This window comes from Sus scrofa, chromosome 8 (genome assembly GCF_000003025.6).
Source record: "Sus scrofa isolate TJ Tabasco breed Duroc chromosome 8, Sscrofa11.1, whole genome shotgun sequence".
NCBI lineage: Eukaryota > Metazoa > Chordata > Mammalia > Artiodactyla > Suidae > Sus > Sus scrofa.
The window spans coordinates 3,568,074-3,590,673 of NC_010450.4; the positions used below are offsets into that span (position 1 = coordinate 3,568,074).

The 22,600-nt window shown below is 57.5% G+C and overlaps 1 protein-coding gene across 8 annotated transcripts in view; it reads right to left on the reverse strand.

Moving 5' to 3' along the window:
- SORCS2 (sortilin related VPS10 domain containing receptor 2) overlaps nt 1–22,600 on the reverse strand; it is a 507,916-nt gene that overhangs the window by 360,987 nt on the left and 124,329 nt on the right. The window contains exon 1 of one of the 8 annotated variants that reach the window (XM_021100964.1): nt 14,895–15,172. The exons of 6 other annotated variants lie outside the window; for them this stretch is intronic. In XM_021100964.1, the coding sequence (XP_020956623.1) occupies nt 14,895–14,954 (60 nt within the window). In that variant the 5' untranslated portion in view covers nt 14,955–15,172. Of the gene's footprint in view, nt 1–14,894; nt 15,177–22,600 lie in introns of those variants that run through there. One more of the 8 variants, XM_021100961.1, reaches the window with a different exon arrangement.

The following is a 22,600-nucleotide window of genomic DNA, read 5'->3' on the forward strand; positions in this document are numbered from 1 at the left end:
CTGGCAAATTGATAACATCTCATCCTCAAACGTTTGAAGCGCCGTGGGTGACGGACAGTGGCACCGTGGTCGAGACCAGCCTTCCGGCCCCGGCTTTGCAGCCTCGGTCCTGCTCTGATCTGCAGGGAGTCCCAGTATCATGAGTGAGGTTCCCTTTAGCAGGTGGCAGAAAGACTTCCAGAGAACAAAGCCAAGCCCCAGGCCAGGGCCTGGCCGCTCCCAGATCCCCAACACCCGCACCTGCGAAGTGCCGAGTTCCCAGCCCCACGGACTCTGCCACCCCCAGCTCTGGAGCTGGAAGGACCACTCAACTGCTTTGAGCTCAGATCGTGCTCCTTTGGCTGAAGGGAGACACCCAGACCCCTGTGGGGTCCCGACCACTGTCCCAGGACACAGGTGCATCTATTTTACCACATGCACCTGCATGCGTTTTCCAGACCATCTGCAGGGAGCACCTGATTCCACATCCAGAAACAGGCACCAGGCCCGGCACCTGGCCCGTCGGGGGCACTTAGAAAATGCGCTGTGTGATGGAGACCCTGAGATTCACGCGGAAGGCACGACATTTATGCGTGTTTTGTCAGCAAATCACACAGCATCCACATGCAATAAGCAGAAACAACAACAGACGCCGGGAGAGAGATTGGAGGAGATCACACAATTCACGGGGCACCTTTTAATTTCCTGCCCTCGGTTCTGGTCAGAGAAAAGGGGAACCAGGGAGGGGCCCCAAAGATCTAAACCATATTATTAAAAACACAGAGTTAACTCTTAAAACACAACAAGCCATTCTCTCTATTGCCCATCAGACAGTCACAAAACCTGACCCTGCGTCAGGCCACGGAGAAAACCACGGCGCACTGCAAAGATTCTTTTCGGAAAAATGAAGCTCACGGTTTTCAAACTGACCCCGCCACTCAGCAGATGGCCGGACCGAGACCTTCATCTGTCCCTCCACACATCTGGGTGCTTCTCAGAGGATGGGACTCCCCCCCCGCCCCCCACTGGTGTAAAGGCTTAAGGCTGAAAGGCAAGTAGCTCAAAATGACATTAGCAGGCAACCTCGTAGAGAGGAAAGAACACGGCTTCGGGAGCCCACGACGGGGGGGCCTGGCCAATTCCTTGCTGCCCACGCCTCAGTGTCCTCCCCTGTGACATGGCAACCGTGACCACAGCAGCAGAAAGGCCTCAGGAGTGTGACCTCTCTGGGCCTCAGCCTCCTTGTCTGTGAAATGGAAGTCATGAGAATAAAGCTCACACTGACCACACCGCCGGCCTCTCCGGATCATGACCTTGGGCAAGGTCCGCTCTGAGCCTCAGTGTTTGTCATCTGTAAAACGGGGCTCATGGAGGAGTTCCCGCTGTGGCTCTGTGGGTTAAGAACCCAACTCGTATCCGTGAGGCTGCGGGGTCAATCCCTGGCCTCGCTCCGTGGGTTAAGGATCCGGTGTTGCTGTGGCTGTGACGCAGGCCGGTAGCGGCAGCTCCGGTTCGATCCCTAGCCTGGGAACTTCCCATATGCCATGGGTGCGGCCCTAAAAAGACAAAAAAATTAAACAAATAAAATGGGGTTAATGGAAATATAACATCAGCCCAGGGGCTCTGGCAAAGGTCAGAGACCATGCAAACCAAGCGTCACAAGGGCCAGCCCCACGACGTCGCTGTGCACAGCCCGCAGATCGGCCACTGCGCTGATGTTAAGAAAACTGCTTCTCCGGGCCCCTTCCTTAGACAAGAGATGCCACGCCAGCGAGCCCGGGTGTAGAGTTTCTTCTGGGACCTGCTCTGCAAACCCGAGCCTGCTCCCTGCCTTCTTGGGAACGGAGGAATGCAGGTATTTCCGTAGGCAGCTTGCGTGCAAGCCAGCAGAAGCCTGCCCTGCTGCCATGTCCCTAACCGGCAGAACTGCATTCCTCCCTCGGTGGTCATCTGAAGCCACCGCTGGCAGAGGACACGGTCCGTGATGCCCCACCCCCACATCCAAAAGTAGAGGGGAGGGGAGGGCCCTGGAATCCCCCCCACCCCCCACCCCGTGCCCCCCACGGCAGCCAGCCTGGAGCTGAGGGACAGGACGCAGGCATCATGCCGAAATGAAACCTCTCCTTCCAAACCAAGAAAGGAGTTTCATTTCTCTATTTTCCCCCCACTGAGCTCCTATTATCTCATGTAATCTTCTTAAAAACCCTGCCTCTGAGCAGTTAAATCACCTTGAAAGAACAAAATTATCACTCAATTAGCAATGCTGCCGATGAGCAATTAGTAACATTTCGAGTGTCCAATTAGCACCTCCTTCAATGCAGCTCATTACCTAATTTTGTCCTGCTGGGACCGGCAAGAGCCAGGCCGCCCATCACCACCTCAGGGACCTCGAGCACACGTCGCCCTCGGCCGAGGCTCTAGACAAACCTTGGGGACACCCGAGTCTGTTCTCTGCTCTCTTCTCTCATTAAACAGTCCCGATGTTCAGAGCCGGGATTAGAAACCAACAGTCAGGCCGAGATACTCATGTTCTACACGTGTGAATTCGGCATTTTAGAATCCAAGGGCAAAGGCTGAGTCCCGGAGGCAGACTGGAGCGGGAGCCTTTCCAGATCCCAGGGGCAGGTGGCCAGAGACGCAGGGCTGGAAACGTCCAAGTGAAGGGAACAGAGGTGCCCAGGGTCACCGAGCGGCCTCGGCCAAAGGGAGGGGGCGGGGCTGGGGAGCTCCCGCCCTCCCCCATCTCCCCGCCTCCACAGGGGGCTCAGAAGGCCTTCTCCCCAGCTCACTGGGAAGACGGCACGAGATGCTGGATGAGATGACTGTTGTAAAGGGTCTAACTCGTGTTGGCGCAGGGCAGGGGGCTGACCGGTCACCTTCCTGAGGAACCTGGGCCCGATCAGGAGGTGTTTTCAGAAATCCTGGGATCAGGAGCTCCCGTTGTGGCTCAGCGGGAATGAACCCAATGAGTCTCCATGAGGACGTGGGTTCGAATCCCGGCCTCGCTCCATGGGTTAAGGATCCGGCGTTGCCGTGAGCTGTGATGTAGCTTGCAGATGCTGCTTAGCTCCTGAGTGGCTGTGGCTGTGGCCGTGGCGGAGGCCGAGAGCTGTAGCTCCAATTCGACCCCTAGCCTGGGAACGTCCATGTGAAGCCTGTGTGACCCTAAGAAAAAGAAAGAAAAAAACCCTGGGCTCATCCACTCACTGATGCACTGGCTCCTTCAACAAACACTCCTGGGGGCTGCGAGTGCCAGGGGCTACTCTTGCCCCTGCAGGCATAGCCCTGAGCAGGACAAACTGGTTCCTCCCCTCATGTTTACACTGCATGTGCAGAGGGGGCCGCTAGGGACTGAGTGTCGCTGTGCCCCTAGAATGCACCTGCTGAAGCCCTAACCCCCACCTCCTGCCGTGGGGTGTGTTAGGAGGTGGAGCCTTTGGGAGGGATTCGGTTTAGAGGAGGTTATACGGGTGGGGCCCTCGTGCTGAGGTCAGTGTGCTCAGAAGAAGAGGGAGCCCTCCGTGTGATGGGGAAGGGCGCTGGGAGCTCCCAGAGGGACCGCAGCTGCTAAGCTGGGAAGAGGGTCCAAACCCAGAGCCCGATCTGCCGACCCCTTGACCCAGGCTTCCAGCCTCCAGACCTGCGAGAAGTAAGCATCCCTTGCTTAAGGCGCCCCGTCTGGGGTGTTCTGTTACAGCAGCCTGAGCAGACGAAGACGGGCCAAGACAGAAAACAGACCCACAAAATAAGCACTACTATGCCAGGTGGTGCTTGGTGATTGGCGGGGGAGGGGACGACGGAGGAGGGAGAGCCCTGCAGGGGTGAGTGGCCCCAGGGCCAGGGACAGCCCCACTGTGGGCTGTCTGATGAGAAACGCTCTGAGGAAGCGACAGTGGAGCCCTGCAGGAAGAAGCCAGACACGCAGAGACGCTTCCAAGCAGAGGGCATCCATGCAGAGGCCCTGAGGCAGCCACGAGCTCAGGCAGCCCAGCGGGCGGAAAGGCCGGAGGTGGGGCAGAAAGAGGCAGTCCTCCCCTCCTCAAGTCAAGAGTCATATTCCCAAACTTTAGCCAGAAGCTCTCAGCGCCAGGAGGGCAAACCTGGGTTCCAAAGGAGTGAGCTGCCTCCGCTGGCCCCTCACTCCTTTGCCACGACCCCCCCACCGCCCTGTGAGCGCCTCTTTCCCACCCACGCAGGGGAAACGGAGGACTCCCGGCAGGAGGACACGCAGAACCAAAGGTGAGGGCCCCTGCATCCCCTCATCACCACCTGCAGGAGACCCAGCCCCCCAGGACGACCCAGTTTGGTTGTTACAGGAACAGAAAGAGTGAGCACGTAGCGTGCACAGCTGTGAACTTTAGGGGGCATTTCTGTTACAGCAGCAAGCCTCCTCGGCTGAGACAGATGTCATAGCCAAGTTATATGTCCAAAATGACCTAAGACTGTCCTAAACCAGAGGGATGCATCCTGAGGCCTGGGGAAGCCCCGGGGACACCATAAAACCAGAGGGGCACGAAGGGGTTCGTGGGGAGGTAGAGGGAGGAGGGGCCTCTCCTTAGTGTGGCTCTTGGGTTCAGCTCTGGGTCCCCCCAAATAAGCCCATGGTCCCTCCCACCATTCTGGAATCGCGCAAGCCAGTAACACATCAGGAGCTGGACGGATAAACAGAACAGATTGAGTGTTATCAGAAAAATGTAGGGTTTTTTGTTTTTTTTCCGTGTGCTTTTCTGTATGATGGTGTTTTCTATCACTTGATATTGTTTGGAAACAAAGATGAGATTGGCATAAACAAAACATTGATAAAAAGCCAGAGCGTACTGCACACAGAGGCACCACACATCGGCACAGATAAACCCCACCCCGTGGAAAAAGGCCGTCAATGGTTCGGCCCATTAACCAGGTCGAATCTGGTTTTCACCTACTTCTGCATTCAGACTTTCCACACTGAGCTGGGGGGCCCCGCCCCCAGGTCCTCAGCTCCTGATCCCCGACTCCACGGGGCCCTTCTCTCCCTGGCTCCCTCCTCGCTGGCCCTTTCACCCATGTTAGGCACGATTTTTTGTTGTTGTTGCTCTTTTTGTCTTTTTAGGGCCAAACCTGCAGCATATGGAGGTTCCCAGGCTAGGGGTCGAATCAGAACTGCAGCTGCCGGCCTACACCACAGCCACAGCAACGCAGGATCCAAGCCACGTCTGTGACCTACACCACAGCTCACGGCCATGCCAGATCCTTCACCCACTGATCGAGGCCAGGGATCGAACTGCGTTGTCACCAATATAAGTTGGGTTTGTTACTGCTGAGCCACAACAGGACTCCAGGCACGATTTTTTTTTTAATTAAAGTATAGCTGATTTACGATGTTGTGTCAATTTCTGCTGTACAGCAAAGGGACCCAATCACACCTACAACTCGTTCTTAATTAATTGGTGCCTGATTCCTCCCTGCTCTGGTTTGTAAAATGTCCTCGGATGCCCCTGCAGAGGTCACACGAATAGAAATCGGGTCTCGATTTATCGTGGGTGGGTGTGTTCAAGACCTGCCTCCCAGTCAAGAGGTGCATGTGTGTACCCCCGCCCCCAGCTGCCTCCCTCACCCCAGGTGGCTGGGCTGTCCCCTCGTTGCTGCCCAGCCCTCTGCAGGTGCACAGCGGCCAAAGGGACTCTGGCCCCACTTGTAAGGCACAGAGCTGCTGCAAGACTACGTTTTCACCCGGAAAGCAGAGCCCTGGGCGTTCAAAGCTGGAGCTTCCCGAAGGGGACAGAGCCGGAGGGGTGTGGGCCAAGCCTGCCCGTGAAGGGCTGTCAGCAGGGCCAGTCCCTGGCGCGTCCCGCCCCCAGGCCCTCCAGATCCCGAGCACAGGCATCTGCACACCAGCCTCCACAGAAGCGTGGTTCCTCGGTGCTCCGGGCTGGCCATGAGGACGTACAGGAGACCCCACCCACGCTCTGGAAGCCTTCAAAGTCTGGGAGGGAGGCAGAGCTGCGCAAAATATCTCACAATTTGAAAGTGATTACGGTGCTTCCTGGTGGCTCAGTGGGCTAAGGACCTGGCACTGTCACTGCTATGGCACGGGTTCGATCCCTGGCCAGGGAATTTCCACCAAAAACCAAAAAAAAAAAAAAAAATGATTAGGATGGTGAGATGTGGATACACAGACGGGTTCGGGGAGCCAAGAAAAAGGAGAGACCGACTCCAGCTGGCCTGTCCGTCACCGTATCCCCAGCAGCTGGCACAGAGCAAGCTCTGGAGATGCTGGGCAGACAGGTGACGAGAGGATGTGCATGCAGGATGGGGGTGAGGGTGGGAGAGGGGACAGGTGTGAGGAAGGAAGGCCAGACGGGGGCCTCTGTGCGTCTCAGAGAGGGAGAGACGGGGAAGGAATGAAGGGAAGCAAAAGAACAGGGTGGAGGCAGAACAGAGATGGAAGGAAAGCAGGGGAGGGGAGGAGGGCGCCGTCGCTCTGCAGCTGACACACTTGACTAGGTCATAACCCAGGACCCCAGGCTGACGGCCAGGTGACACCCGGAGCAGGCCGCTGGGGTTTCTTTGTCTTTGTTTTTTATGGCCACACCTTCGGCACAAGGACGTTCCTGGGCCAGAAGCTGTATCCATGTGACTTGCATCACAGCTGTGGCCACGCCAGATACTTTACCTCACTGGGCAGGGATGGATTTTTTTTTTTTTTTTTTTTTTTTTTTTTGCTTTTTAGCCCCTCACGCACAGCATATGGAGGTTCCAGGCTAGGGGTCATATTGGAACTGCTGCTGCCAGCCTACGCCACAGCCACAGCCACGGGACCCGAGCCACGTCTGCGATCTACAGCACAGCTCACCGCAGCGCTGGATCCTTCACCCACCTTGTGAGGCCAGGGATCAAACCTGTGTCTTCATGGATACTAGTCAGGTTTGCAACCCGCTGAGCCACAGCAGGAACTCCCTGCGGTCAGGCTCTTAACCCACTGCACCACAGTGGGAACTTCTGCTGTTGTGCTGTCTTATGAAGCTGTCAGGAAAGAGCACATGCACCACTCCAGGCTCACGGTTACTGTGGGTGCCAGGTAACCGGGCCACAGAGCGCTTGGGGTGCCCACCAGCCAAAGGGCGAGGGGCCCAGAAGGCTAAGGGTGGGTGGGGGCAGACTCAGTCATGCACCACCCCCTGCGCCCTTGCTGGAAGCGTGGTCCAAGGGGGGCAACGTATAATGTGAGCACATGAGGCTGTGGGCACCTCGATTTGCACACCTCGGCCCTGGATGCCCTCACAGGACCGGAGGCCGGCGGAGCACCGCCCCCACTCCCGGGACCCGCCCGGCCCGGCCCCAGCCATCACCCCCACCCCCGCCGCCGCCACGGCCAAAACAGCGAGGGAAGATGTGCCCACGTGGGGCCCTGGGTTCAGAGGAGCACAGGGAAGCTGTGCAGAGCAAACGCGGATGGAGGCAGCCGACCGTGGGGTACGGTCCAGTGAGCCCCACTCCCTCAGGGAGATGAGCGAGCCCAGGAGCAGTTAAGAGCAGTGAATTCTTCAGAGCCAATTAAAAAAGCAATTGTGGACAATGGCATTTGATTCGTAAGATGGGAGGGAAGCTTGCACGTGGCCTTGGTGAAAATCTCTACAGCCCAGCCCTGCGGGTGGACCTGGCCAGGCACTGAGCTGGCCGCCTGGCACCGAGGCGCAGCCAGATAACCCCTCAGGAGTCTACCGCCTGGCAGGGATGCAGGCTGGCGACCCCACATCAGGGGCCAAAATTCCTAAGCCCAGCACCTGACACGCTACCAACCCACTCAGGGAGGCGCCCTGTTTTCCCCATTCAACAGGCTTCAACAGGATCATTTTAACTTACTGGACAGAGAACACAACGAGAAGTCAACTGACTTTCTTAACATCAGCCCCAGGGTCGGGGCATCGGAGGAGTTTCCTGGTTGTAGATGCCATAAAAAGACGGATGTGACCATCTTCCCAGGCAGTGCTTTCCCGGTTGTGAAGGATCCACAAAATTCCCACAGTGGGATTCTCCAGTCAAGAGTTTGCAGCTCTTCTTTTTTTTTATTTGCTCTTTTTTTGCTTTTCAGGTCTGCACCCACGGCATATGGAAGGTCCCAGGTTAGGGGTCCAGTCGGGTACAGTCCACAGTGAGACCCACTTCAAGAGGGGCTGCCAGCCTACACCACAGCTGCAGCAACGTGGGATCCGAGCCTCGTCTGCAACCTACACCACAGCTCACGGCAACACCAGATCCTTAACCCACTGAGCAAGGCCAGGGATCGAACCCTCATCCTCACGGATACCAGTCAGATTCGTTTCTGCTGCACCACAAAGGGAACTCCTTGAGTGCTCTTCTTAAAACAAAAGAAGCTGCATCCACTCACCACACTGCTGAGAAACACACTCTGGAAAAAAACACCCCTTCTGTTGCATTTTTGCTCACACTAGGTACTAGCTTTGGTTCACCTGCTCCCGGCTCCTTTCTAAAAATCTGCCGGCTATTTCAGCTGCCAGGGCACCGAGACAATGACACAGTGCTGATGAAATGCATGTGGGGGAGGTCAAGGACGTGCCGTGGGTCTGCAAAGGTCCCCACTCAAAAGCGTATAAAAGAGAACACTGGGACACCCACCAGGATGACCTGGCACCGAGGCAGAGTGGCCCCTGGCTCCCCCTGGGCACAGGAAGAAAGAGCAGGAGTGTTGGAGGGAGACGGACTGGGCTCAGATCTCAGCACCTCGGCTCAGCTGGGCCACCCCCAGCCCTCTGCTTCCCCGTGTAAACAGCTCTCTCTCCAGAGCTTGCTGTCAGGTTCAAGCATCTAAGGTGTTCTGAGCGCTGGCTCAGTGATTGGTTGAGGTTGCGTTGCTCCTTGTAGGGGTTGATGAATTACACGTATGGACAGGTGTGTGTATCTCTGCATCACAACCCAGGAGGATGCCAGCATCACATCCCAACTGCGAGTCCTGCCACAGAAACCCACCCTTCAATAACACCTCGCTTTCCAACAGCGAAAAGGCAGGACAAGATGACGGTTAAAAACAAGGGACTCACTGGAGTTCCCGTCGTGGCTCAGTGGTTAACGAATCCAACTAGAAACCATGAGGTTGCGGGTTCGATCCCTGGCCTTGCTCAGTGGGTTAAGGATCTGGCGTTGCTGTGAGCTGTGGAGTAGGTTGCAGACGCAGTTCGGATCCCGCGTTGCTGTGGCTCTGGCATAGGCCGGTGGCTACAGCTCCGATTCAACCCCCAGCCTGGGAATCTCCATATGCCGCGGGAGCGGCCCAAGAAATGGCAAAAAGACAAAAAAAACCAACAACAAGGGATTCACTAAAATATGGCGCAAATGAACCTATCGACAGAACAGAAACAGACTCACACACACGGAGAACGGACTCGTGCATGCCAAGGGGGCAGGGAGGGAGTGGCATGGACGGGGAGTTTGGGGTCAGTAGATGCGAACTATTCCATTTAGAAGGCTAAGCAACGAGGTCCTGCTGTGCAGCCCAGGGAACTCTATCCCACCTCTTGGGATAGAACATGACGGAAGACGATACGAGAAAGGGAATGTGTATATGTGCGTGACCAGGTCACTTTGCTGTGCGGCAGAAATGGACGCAACACTGTAAATCAACTCTAATAAAAAATTTAAAATAAACCAAGAGATTCAAATCAGATCCCAACCCGCCCTGTGACCGGGTCCAGTTACGCAGCCTCCGGAAACAGCTCCATCATCTGAAAAGTGGGGCTTCATCCAGGAGCCCGGCTCTGTCGGGCGGTCTGAAGACACGCACACGCCACCATCATCCTCAGATTCCCCTGCCCGACGGCCTGTTGTGGCGCAAGGCGTGCGAGTTATTTGTATTGTTCCTCCAGTGCACAGAACTCCCTCACGCCCTTTGCTTTCTCCGAATGAACTCCGATTTCATAATTCAGCGAGAGCGCCAGCGGCGGTGGCAGAGCGAGCGGCCTGAAGGTGATGGCCCCAGGAATCCCGAAAGGGCAAGCCGGGGAGGTGGGCTCATCGCGCGTCGGCCCCTTGGCCGTGCTCGCGGGACTCCCCCGACGAACTCCTCCGAGAAGGCGAGTCTTAGGGCCTCGTGAGACAGCGGCAGGAACCACCCCACTCCAGGTCCTCAAAACCGGCCGCCTCTGCCTGCTCATTTCACGCCATTCACAGGATGTTGTCCCTTTGAACGAGCATGGTTTCTGGGTGTCAACCGCGAGTCTATTAGCACAGACACTGTGATAATGAATGGAAATTTACATCCTGTGTAATCTCATTAATTGTGCGATCATATCGGTTTTGACAGTTTTAATGCCTTACTAACGAAAATAGTCTAATACACGACATTAAAGATCTTATCAAGGTTAATTTGCCTTAAAATGTAGTTACTATGTAATTTTTCACTTCCATTTAGATGCTGTGGTTTAAACACATGGCAATTTGACCCAGAAGGAAAGTACCCACACATTCCCACAGAATCAGAGTGGCCTTCCTCACCTCTCAGGGGGCGAAGGGGAGAGGGGAAATAAGCATGGGATTTAGAACCGCTGGGGCGCGTTTCCAGCTCAGCACATATGTGCTGTGTGACCTTGGGCAGAGTGCTGAACCTCCCCGGGCCTTGAGTTCTTCGCAAAGGGCTGCAGGAATCCCTACCTCACTGGATCATCATAAGGTGGAAACAGGTGCACAGAAGGTCCAGCAGAGCGCCTGGCACCTAGTAGGTACTTTTTATTCTTCTTCGCCGTCACATGCTCAACAGCTGGCACCAGGCGTGGCACGTGGGAAGTCCACTTTAAGTGGATCCAGGGTGGCCAAGGAGACCGCATTTAAAGAGACAGCTGAACAACATCGACAGACCAGCCAAGGACAAACCAGAGCCAAAGAGAAAGTGGGGGAGGCGGAGGCAGGTGCCCCACCGCAGACAGGGGACCCTGAGTGGCCCCAAGCACAGGACACCCAGAGGCGCTGCCCTGACAGCTTCCCTCAGGCTAAACCTTATCCTAACTCACTCAATTCTATTCAGGAAGCATATATGTCCAGGGCGCAGGGCTGGGCCATGGCTGTCCTCAAGCACTAATTGTTCACGTGTTTATCGGTGAAGACGACGCTACATGACAAGAATGATAATAACCAATATTAATAAAATATCCCTCCTAGGCATGATCTTATCCAGCCCATCAGCAAATATTTACCAAGTACCTGCGACTACACACAGGCTCTACATTAGGTGCTGGGCACGCAGAGCCGAGGGGGCTTGACATGCTCCCTGCCCGTGTGGATTTTCAGGAGGTACGGTTAGTCTGACGACTGCTATGACGGGAAAATACAAGCCGTCACAGGAACTCACGGCAGCAGAGCTGGTGCCCTCAAGATCCAGGAAGACTTCCCTGGAAAAGGGTCATTTATGTGAGGCCGAAGGAGACGCAGGGTCCATCCTTCAGGAAGAATAACAAGGACAAATGTGCATGTGCCTAACAGCACAGCCCCAGGGTACAGAAAGCCAAACTGGCGGAACTGGAAAGGGAAAGAGGAAATTCAACAGTCCCGGCTCGAGGTTTCAACACTCCACTTTCAGTAACACTGAGAACGAGACAGACGATGCCTACGGATACAGAAGACCTGGTGGACACCAGGGGCCAACTGGACCTAACTGGCATTTATAGAATGTCTCTCAACCGCAGCAGCAAACCCATTCTCTGCATGCTGGGTTGTAAAACAAGCCTCAATAAGTATAAAAGCATTGCAATCACATCAAACATGTTCTCTGACCACAACGGACCTAAGAGAGCACGGGAGAAAGAACGTTAGGAAACCCTCAATATTGGAGAATAAACACCACCTCTCTAAATAACCTACGGATCCAAGAAGAAATCACAGGAGAAATCAGAAAAGATCTCGGACTGAAGGAAAAGGAAACACCAAACATCCCAGTGGGTGGGATGCAGCTAAAGCAGTGTGAGGAGGAAAATTCAGCTTTAAATTTAAATCTTAGAATTTGAAGCATCTAGCTTTAAATGCTTGTATCAGAAAGGAAGAAAAGTCTAAAACCAACCATCGCAGCTCCTCCACAGGAAGCGAGAAAAAGAAGACCAAACACAAAGTACGTAGGAGGAGGGAAATAATAAAGATCGGGGTGGAAGTGAGTGAAATAGACGAGAGAAGAGCAACAGAAAGACATCTCTGAAACCAAAAGGTGGCTCTTGGAGAAAATCTAATAGAAATAATAAAAAGGTTAGCTAGGCAGACCTTAAAAAAAGAGAAGGCATTGGCCAGAGAAAAGATGGCAGGAGGAAGACGAACAAAGAAGGAAGAAAGTGTTCCAGGCAGAGGAATGAGCTGCAATAAAATCCCAGAGACCAGACAATTGGGGCACCTGCTGACACTCCAGAATCTGAAGCACGGGGTGGGGAGGAGGCTGAGTCTTGCGGCTTTGCCGGTGTGCTGAGGTTCACCCCAAGAGCCACAGGCCATCACATGAAGGTTTTAAGCAAGAAAGAGACATCGCCAGAGGTTTTCACGGCCATTTCATCTCCAAGATGGGAACCTGACTCGACGAGGTCTCGGGACTTGCCTGAGGTCACACGGCCAGCCAGGGGCTTTGCTGGAGCGTGGAGTCAGAGATTTCCATCAAATCATCCTGGACAGAGAGCACCGCAGGGGCAGTCAGGGGACCCCCGAGTCACCACCCATCCCTGATAAATTGCTGGGGCTACTGACAGAGCTCCTGTCAACACGGCACCATTCAGCCTTTCCTGGGCCACATCCTCAGAGGTGTTAGGGATTCAGAACAGGCACCAAGCAGAAATGAATACCAGCCATCTCTGCTCTCTGGAACGTGCTTCTCCAGCCCCCAAGCTCTCCTCTAAAAACCAGGCCCCAGCACGGTCGGGGTGACGTTTTTATCACAAGACAAAAATCCCCACCTACTCAAATTCCTGGAGGAAATTCACAGCGAATGCCCCCCACCCCACCCAGCCAGGGACACAAAGGGGGGCAGAAGAGGCCCCAGGTCCCCCAGGAGCCCAGAGCAGCTGGGAGGGGCCTCAAGAAGGACCACCCTCCCGCCCCCTCCCACAGTGTTGGCATGTTGGGGGCTCTGGATGCCCCCCCAGCTAGAAGGCAGAGCCCAAAGCTTCCAACCCCAGGAACCCCAGTTCAGCGGGACTCCATGGGAAGCGTCCTGACTTGCTGCTTGTGAGGCTAAAGGCTGAGTCAGGAAGTGGGGCCAGGCCTAAGTGGAAGGGGCTTTAATCAGCTTTGCAATGCGGGCATCGTTTCTAAACCGGAGCCCATCCTGCCAACTTCACCTGGCACGGTGCCCCCCTACCTCCTGCGCCATCTGGAAAGAGCTCGCGGATCAAGGGCACATTTCTGCCCCTCATTTCATGTTACTCCTTTGCCGGCAGGTGGCAGGGCCACTAAACTGCTCCGTCTTCTCCTGGTGCAAGGACAGTCGGGGCACCTGTCTCAGTCACCCTCCCCTTCCTCGCCGCCCACAGCCCCGAGGGAGGGGGTGCCCTCGGCACATCCACTAGAGCTGTTCTGGCCCCCAGCGGCCTAGGCTGGACCAGCTGTACAGAACGGCACCCTGCCCTGCCCCTGTCCAACCTCTTCCTCCCAGCCAGCAGCACAGTAAAAGCCGGGGGTGCAGGGCAAGCGGCCTGGTTTTCTTCCCTTTCTAGAAGGTTCCATGGGATAAGCGAGGCCCAGCCTCCTGGGGCCCAGTGTCCCCTGAGGACGCTCAGCCTCTACTCCAAGGGCCTGACGACTGGGGACTCTGCAAGGAGCTCACTGAGTCCTCACGCCCCAGGCCCCACCCGTGTCCGACAGTTGATCAGCACCGAGGGACTGCATGGGGCCAGCTGTCTCTGCATGATGGACAGCGCAGGGCAGGGGGTCAGGACCCAGTGTCCAGACCGCACCACCCCAACCCATCACGGCCGTCTTCACCTGCAGGCCTGGGGAGCTGAACATCTGGCGGCCAAATCCTGAATCTCCTCACTAAATCCTCCCAGTGTGTTTCACCCGCGGGCACTAGGAGGTTCCTGGCACTGCCGCTTCCCAGCTGGACCTAGACACCTAACGAGACCCCTTGGGGACACAGGTGTAACAAGGCCAGGTGTTCTGTAAGAGGAGAAGGGCTTTCGTTTTGAATACTGTGGCAGGTACTGGGATGATTAGCCCTGTCTTCCAGATGGGGACACTGAGGCAGGCAGCTGGGAAACAGGTAGAAATGGCCACACCGGGCTTGGCAGCCCTCAAGCTCTGGCTGGGCTGCCTGTCACTTACGTGGGTCAAGTGCTCCCGCAGACGCCTCGTGAGCACCCTTCCCATGCCAGGCGCAGGGCTGTGCAGTCACGCCGCGTCACACCCGCCCTGTCCCGGGTATCAGGGCCGCTCTGTCTGCCCCATGTGTGCCAAGGGTGAGGCTCAGACACGTCACAGGCCTCACCTCATGTTACTCAGCTGAGCGAGTGGACGTGCCAGCAGCCAAACAGAGGCCCTCTGGTTGTGAAGTGCCAGATGCCTGGTCCAGGATCGCACACCCACACCCCACTTCGGACGCCCGGACCGTCTGAACCCCTCTGGAGCTCGCACTGCAGTCCCTGCAGGTGCCTGGGCACATCTGCAAATGGCACAGTCAGGTCAGGCTCACGCCTGGCATGATCCTGTTAGCCGGGCAATCCCAGGCGAGACCCGTGGCTTTCTCAGCCTCTATGTCCCTTTGTCCCAACAGCAGAGTCATGTGACGGGAAGAACCTCAGCAGAGGATGGCGGCCAAACATGCGGCGGTTCCCAGCCCCACCCTCGCTTCCGCGCAGGGTCTGCAGGACCCACCCCGCGGCACTCAGTTCCCAGCGCCCCACGGGCCCTCCCCGCCAGGCTGGCGCCCGAGGCCGCAGACGCCTCCACCGCCAGGGTACCTGCGTCTTCCTCCGGCTTGGCCTCCGCAGTTCACAACTGAAGACATCACATCCGCTCATGGTAATCACTGCCCACGGCAGCGGCCAACTACCCCCCTTGGGCCATTCTCTAGGCAGATTACTTTACATGAAACTTTATAGGGGACACTTCATTACCCCTGCCTCCGAAATCCCGCGGGGAGGGAAGCCTGGGAAAGGCGGGTGAGCGAAGTCTCGCGAGGCCTGCTCGGGTGCTGAGCCCCAGAAGGATGCGGGGGCTGGGCCAGGGCCCCGCAGGGCAACTTACACCTGAGGCCATCGCATTAGCTCCGTCTCCCACCCCTCCCTGCAGGCCAGCGCCTCCAGGACACCAGGACACAGCCTGGCCTGCGAGACGGCCCCCTCCGAGCGTCCCTAACCCCCACTTCCGCTCGGCTCTCATTTGCAGAGTGAAGACCAAAGGAATGCAGGCAGCCACATGTCCCCATCGGATCCACCTAGGCCCGCCGTGTAGCTAGAGAGGCCAACTGCAAGATGAACACACAGGGCCTCTTGCTAAAGAATCATTAAGAGAGTTAAGCTGGCAACAGCCGCATAAGCCAAACGGGGGGCCTCCCGGGGTGGGCCCCTCTGAGTGTGGAGCCCTCCTGAGCACAGGGCCCCCCCCCAGCCCAGAGCAGGAACCTGCACAACAGCGCAGTCCGCAGGTGGAGCGGCCCTGGCGATGGACACAGGAAGTCCTCCCTGGAGGCTGGCGTCCTGGAGCGACAGGCTTTGGGTCACAGACTCCTCGGCTCTGCCCATCTCCAACCCAGAGAAAGCATTCTGAAAGTCACAGTGAGCCATGCTGGGACAGAGAGCCATCTGCAGGACCAGGAAGGCTTCCTGGAGGAGGGGCCTTGGAGCTGAACTTGGGACAGGTGGGGGGGACATACACTAGAGGGAAGAAGAGCTAAAGGCAGGAACAGAGCAGTGAGTGTGGAAGAATTCAGCAGCTTCCCACAAACGCTCCCAGGAGTCAAGCCCACGCCACTGCCATGCTTCCGCTCAGCAAACATTTCCTACACACAGACGCTGTGCCAAGCCAGGAGCCAGGGAGTGTGACCCCACAGTCAACAAGACCAGCCTCCCAGGCCATGCATGACTTTTCTTTCTGAGAGGTGGGACCACTTGTCTCTCTTTTCTTGTGCTTCCTTTGCTGCTCATGGCTGTGGCCTGCAGGCTGGGTTTGTTCCAGCTGCTCAGACTGTGCAGGAGGGCTCAGGGCCACGACTGTCCAGTGACGGGGTTCAGGGGTGAGAGAGGAGCAATTCCTCTTGGCTACAGACCTAAAACCACATCCTCCTGGTCCAGAAAATCCTCCTTGACAATAATAAAGCCGCCACTGGATTGCTGATGTTTGTCTTGTGTCTTATCTCTTAGCTGGTTCTGAGCTCAGGATGGGAAACTGGGGGTGACACTGAATGCCCAGGGGACCCCGCATTTCCTGTCGAGGCACACTTGCCTCTTCCTCGCCTAGCCTCTGCCTCACTTCTGGCCCCGAGCTGGGCCTGCAGCCAGGACTGGAGTGTCAACACCGCACAGCTGGAGGGGAAAGCGGGGCGGGTCCCGCATGCCGGAGAGCCAGGCTGCAGAGGAAAAACCACACCTGCTACACCAAGACGTCGCCTTCAGACCCAGTGAGGGGACCAGGGAGCCCACAGACTGAGCGGATTCACCACCACGTGGGAGAAACCTTCTAGAGAGAAGCTGGCACCTTTCAGGGCAGGCGCAGGCTGGATCCAGGCCTCTCCACGAACACTAGGAGATACAGAAGCCCTGACCCAGATCGGGGGACCGTCTCTGTCTGCCCGGGACTGTCCACATTTGGGCTCTGGACACCTCACATCCCGAGAACCACACAGTCCTGGCAAACCGCCCCAGCCCAGCCCCTCCGGTGCCAGCGACACTGGGTAGCACATTCATACACCACGAAAGGCAGCACCGTGGGGCCTCAGGGATCACGGAGACCCAGGTTCAAGTCCTTACCCAGCCACCCACGCACTGATCAGCCTCCCAGCCCCAGCTCCACACTTCTCAGATCTGGGCACCCATCCTGCAGGCACTTCTGGGTCCCGGAGCTGCGGCACGGCAGGCCCAGCATGGTGCCTGGCACCCCATGGGCTGTAATAAGTGGCAGCCTGATGTAGAGCCCAACAGGCAATTATGCTCTGAAGCCTCACCCCCAGCAGTGGCCTCACACACGGTCTGTCTTGGAATTAAGCTGCTCTGAGGTCCTGTCCTGCTCCTCCCTCCCTCGGCCCCGTTACCGGCTGCCCCTCACGCTAGTTCTAAGCAGGTTAGAATCCCCGCTGTGTCAGGTCTGGTCCTGGTCAGGCCCTTCCACTCCTCAGGCCTCGGGCTGCCGGCCTGAAGAATGGGGGCTGCCGGCTGCAACCCTGCCTCATCCCGGGTGGCCCTCCCAAGGAATCTTTGCTGGAGACCCTCAGTCTTCAGGGGACGTTCACCCCAAGACTTCCCAACCCTCACATTTGCAAACAACGTCTGAGCTGGCTTTTGGCTTTCTCCTGTGGCGGGTTGAACAGTGTCCCCCCAAACTCACGTGAGAGCCTAAACCCCAGTACACAGAATGTGACCTAACTGGAGATGGGCGGCCTCTGCCAAGGCAATCGAGTTAAAATTGGGTCATTAGGGTGGGTCCAAATCCAGTATGACTGGTATCTTCTAAACAGGACATCTGGGCACAGGCGCAGAGGAAGAAGGCCACCTGCAGATGAAGGCAGAGACAGGCGACGTGGCGACAAGCCGAGGAGCCCCAAAGTTTGCCAGCAAACTCCATCCCCGGCGAGAGGCTGGGACAGAAGGAGCCGGCCCCCACCTGCCCAGCCAGACACTGACTTGGGAATTCCGGCTCCAGAACCAGGAGACAGGACATTTCCGTTGTTTAAACCACCCCCTCTGGGGCACTTTGTTACCCAGCCCTGGCAGACCAATACACACCCCCAGGCACACTAGTTGGGAAGCATGTTCCCGGGTCATGTAACAGCGATGGCTTCTTAAGGGCAAAACCTCCAACCATGTGAGGTTGGAAGCGTGGGTACGCAGCCCCGTGGGCAGTGGGGGGCTGGACCTTCTCCCCAGCAGATCACCACTGCCCAGCTTCAGCCCCACGGGGGCCACACCCCAAATCCAGGCCGCAGCAACATCAAAGGTGACCCCCAGGGTCACACATGAAGCATCGCGGTCACAAACTTCAACCTGCAAGGAAGCCTCTGAGTGGGCCGAGGGGACCCGGGGGCCCCTCCTGGACGGGGTCTTTGTGAATTTCCAGACAGCATGCACCGGCCCTTCCCGGTCTGGGGTGGCCCCTGTCAGCTGCACGTCCAGCCTTGCTGGGTCTCCGCATGTTTTCCGTGGAGGCAACAGCTCCTGCAAGGGACCAGCTTTGGGGCCACACACAGGCCTTTGGAGGAGACACAGAGCTCACCCCACAACCCCAGACGGCAGCTCAGAGACAGGCAGAGCCGCCCCAGGAACTGGAACCAACCACGACAGCTGCCCGATTAAAGACATGGTTTCCAAATGTGATTCGGGTGGGGCATAAAATATTTCAAAGTTAGTTTTTAAAGAACAAGTGAGGGCATCCACATTTTATGTCCTGGCGGAGGGATGGGGACAACAGCATGGGGGAAGGGTGGCCAGAAAACGCTAGAGAAGCCACAGGGCAGGGGTCCCAGAGCCTCTCCCCGCCCCCCGCTATGTGCCTCTGTGCCTCAGTTTACCTGTCACTTCAAGGGAACTTGGACCAGATGGCCTCTGAGCTCCCTAAGCTCTGTTTAGCATGCTATTCATTCATTCAGCCAGCATGCTTGGCGCTGGAGCCCCAGCTAAGTGCCAGGCTCCAGGCTACAGCGTGTACGCTCAGACCCCAACGACAAGGTGGGGTGGGGTACAAAGGCAGGTGCAGACCATCTGCAGGAACCCACACACCCGACTCCACCGAGAGCTCACAGGTCAGGGAAGGGTGTTTCCAGCAGGGAACAGCATGTGCAAATGCAGACATGCAAAGAGTATGCTTATTTCGGAAACACGAAGGAGCCCCAGGAGCCTGGAGGGGAAGACAGGAGCGAAGCCTGCAGGGTAGGTCCCAGGCGGCCACATATCCCCTGCTAAGGAGCGTGGACCTCACTGTACATGCTGGCTGAGGGCACTCGGATCCTGATCCTCCATCAGGCTTCAGACCCTGGCAAGCCCTCTCCACACTGCAGCCAGGCTGCAAAGCCGCCATGTCACTACAGGTGTAAGCCCTTCAGGGGCTCCGTGCTTTCTTCAAAGTCCAAGCCCCCTACCGTGGCTGGAAGGCACTGCGTGGCCTGCCTGCCACCCCCTGCCCAGCCTTTTGCTTCAGAGGCCCGGCCACGCCCTCAGACAAGAGGGCAAACCAGGACACAGAATGAGGCCACTGTCACCCGTCTGAGACCCTAGGTTCAAAAGTAGCCCCCAGAGCACAGCGCAAGATGGGGAGAAGTGGGTTACGAGCCACATCCCCGAATTACAAATAAGAAAGCCAGGCGCCCTGCCAGCCCCAGCCAGTAGGGGGCAGAGCTGAGACATGAGCCCGCACAGCCTCTACATCCAGAGGCTTGGTCCCCCTCCCAGGCCCCTGGCCTCCCAGCCTCCCAGCTTCCTCCACACCCTGCAGCACCCCGGGGCATCCCTACTTGCGGAGGAAAGCCGCCCAGCCGTGCCCACCCAGCCGGAAACCTGGGCGAGTCTTCCCACCTCCCGAGCCTCGAGCCTCGGTCCCCCTCACATGTGAAATGGGCCTGGAGGGAGGGTGGCGTGCAAAGATGGGAGGGGCTGCTGGCGTTTAAGGATGAGGGTTGCTGGTGAACAGTCGGGAAATTCCGCCTCCACCTGCCTCCTGCAGGACACACCTGCCGTCTGACACAGCCGCCTCCAGCGCCCAGGAAGGCGAAAAAGGGGGCGAGAGGGAAGCAGAGCGGGGAGGCCCACGTCTGCAGAAAACAACCCCCCACCCAGCCCCGGGAGGCAGCTCTCGGCAGGCCCGGGTCTGAGGGAGCCTGCAGGCGGCATTTCTCTCCTGTGTTTTGGCTCTCTGCAAAATGTTTGGGTTATCCAAGGGTCCGCCCTCCCTTTCAAATCCCCCTCCCCCCCAGGGGAGGGTGCGGAACAAAAGCGGTTTCTTCTTTTTTGCTCCCTTTCCCACACTCAGTGGAGATGTGTACAAACCCATGAAAAACAAGTTGCCTCTTGCCCTGTTGTTGGGATACATGAGCTGAAGCTCAAATGGCCTGGAGATGAGAACTGGGAGTGGGGTGGGGGGCGTGGACAAGAATTTCCAGAAATGTTGGAATTCCAAGCGCAAACCTGGACCTGACCTTGGCATTAGTACCAGCTCTGGGCTGAGCGAAGGAATGTAGGTCCGTCTGTGTAAAACCCTCCGCGGCTCCCCATTGCTGCAAACATCCAGTTCAAAGTCCCTACCCGGGCGTCTCAATTCGCCTCCTTGGCTTTCTTTCCCCCTAACCTCCAGCCACAGAGCCCACCTCTCTGTTCCCGGAAAGCACCTGCTGCTTTGACCGCCCTGTTCTCTCTGCCAAGAGCTCCCCACCCACCAGCTCCACCAACCGACGCCTCCTCGCCCGACAAAGCCTGCTCAAATGTCACCTCTTCCACGAAGGTTGCCTCAGCACGATCCGAGGAAGAGGCCCCCTCCCCTCACCGTGCCCAGGGCACTTTATGCCACCGCTACCACCCGATGCCAACAGACCACCATGACCAGGCCCGCAGCACCTGCCATAGTGGATCGTGACCTCCAAGAGGGCAGGCACTGTGTCCCACTCGGCTGTGCATCCTCAGGCTTGGACACAGCTCAGCGCAGACCCCGTTCTTGTGGCCCTGGGCCATGAGCCCTCCCTCAACAACCAGTGAGGTCCAGGTGGCCCTACCTGGCTAATTCCAGGATTCAAGTGCATCTAGGAAGGCTTCGAATTACAAATAAAGGCTCAGCCATGCGACTGTCCACCCATCACCTACCCATCCAACCATCTATCCTCTTAGCCAGCCATTAACCTGTCCAGCCATCTATGCCCATCCCCAACCCATCCACCAACCATCCATCCACCTACCCAGACATCCACCCATCCATTCACCCAGCCATCCTCCGGCCAGCCAGCCAGCAATCCATCCATCCACCCAACCATCCAGCCATCCACCCAACCCACCCACCCACCATCCACCATCCAGCCATCCACACACCCACCCACCCTCCAGCCAGCCAGCCAGCCAGCCATCCAACCCACCCATCCACCCACCTACCTACCCACCCATCCAACACACGTTTCTTGAGCAACTACTATGTGTCAGGCCCTGTGCTAGTCCCGGGGACACAGCAATAAACACAACAGGCAAGGCTTGGCCCTCACAGAATTCACAGCATCAAGGGTTTGGAAGACAACCAAGAATTAGAGGGTGCGAGAAGGGCCTGGGGTATCGGGAGCAGAAGTCACAATGGCTAAGGAAAGGGGAGGAGGGGTCCCCAGGGAAGGAGCTGGCAGGGGAGGAGGCCAGGCCTGAAGGGAACCCTGGGATGGCAGCAGCGGCGGGAGGGGGCCGAGAAAGAAGCAGGGCTGGGCCAGGGTGAAGAGAGTGAGGCAGTGAGGGAGCCGCGCTCTCGGGCTCCACCCCTGAGCGAGGACCGCCCTTCTGACACCCTGTGTCTCACATGCCTCACCCTGGGAGGGCTCTCGGGGGGGCAGGGAGTATCAACAGGAATAAGAGGATTGGGGGACTTAGACGTCAATGCGAAAGCCACGGGGAGCCATAGAAGGCTCTGGCGCTGGACGGTGTGGGGTCAGCTCTGGTTTTAGGAAGCTCCCTTGGCTGCGAGGAGGCCGGGCCAAAGGGGGCAGAGATAGGGGATGTTAACTCAAAGACCAGCCCTGCCCCTTCCACCCCATGAGCTATGGAGCTGACTCTTCTGTGGGTTTCAGGCCACAGAAACAGGGTCTCCTGGGCCCCCTCCCCAACCCAGCTCAGCAAGGAGACATGTTTTGACAGAAAGAAACACTGACCACAAGATACAGTTTCATGTTCCAGCTATTTCATCCACAAGCTGCTTCCTTATTACTTTCAGATGCTTGGAAATCACCAGCTTGGAGCCTTGGGGGGGAAAGGCGGGCGGCCGGGCGGGGCTGGATCCAGGTCTCGGGGAGGCAGAGGTACCCGGGTCTGGCCTGGCTCCATCCCAGGGGCTGGGGACACATGGAACCCTGGGCCTCAGGGCCCCCATCCTTCACGGAGGGGCTGGACTGGGAGGTCTCCCAGATCGGCCCCTACCGCGTGCCAGCGCCTGCACAGCCCCGGAAGGGCCTCCCAGCCAGACACCCGGGGGGTCCTAGCAGCCCCCTCACCTGCTGTGGAGCAGCGGAGGACGTCCCACCACACGCGCTGGAGCACCAGCCGGCCACAAAGGCCCTGCCGCTCAGGCAAGCTGGCTTGGCACGCGGGAGCTCACTTAACACCCTCAGTGGCTGGGTCAGTAACGAGCGGGCCCTGTGGGCGGGCGGGCAGGCGATTCCCTTTGGCGGAAGATGAAAGAATAAGCCAAGGGCAGTGGGGGACCCCGACGTTAAAGCAGCCCCACGCCCCATGGGCAGAGGGAGCTGACAGGCCACCCAGAGGCAGGTGTGGGCACAGGGTCC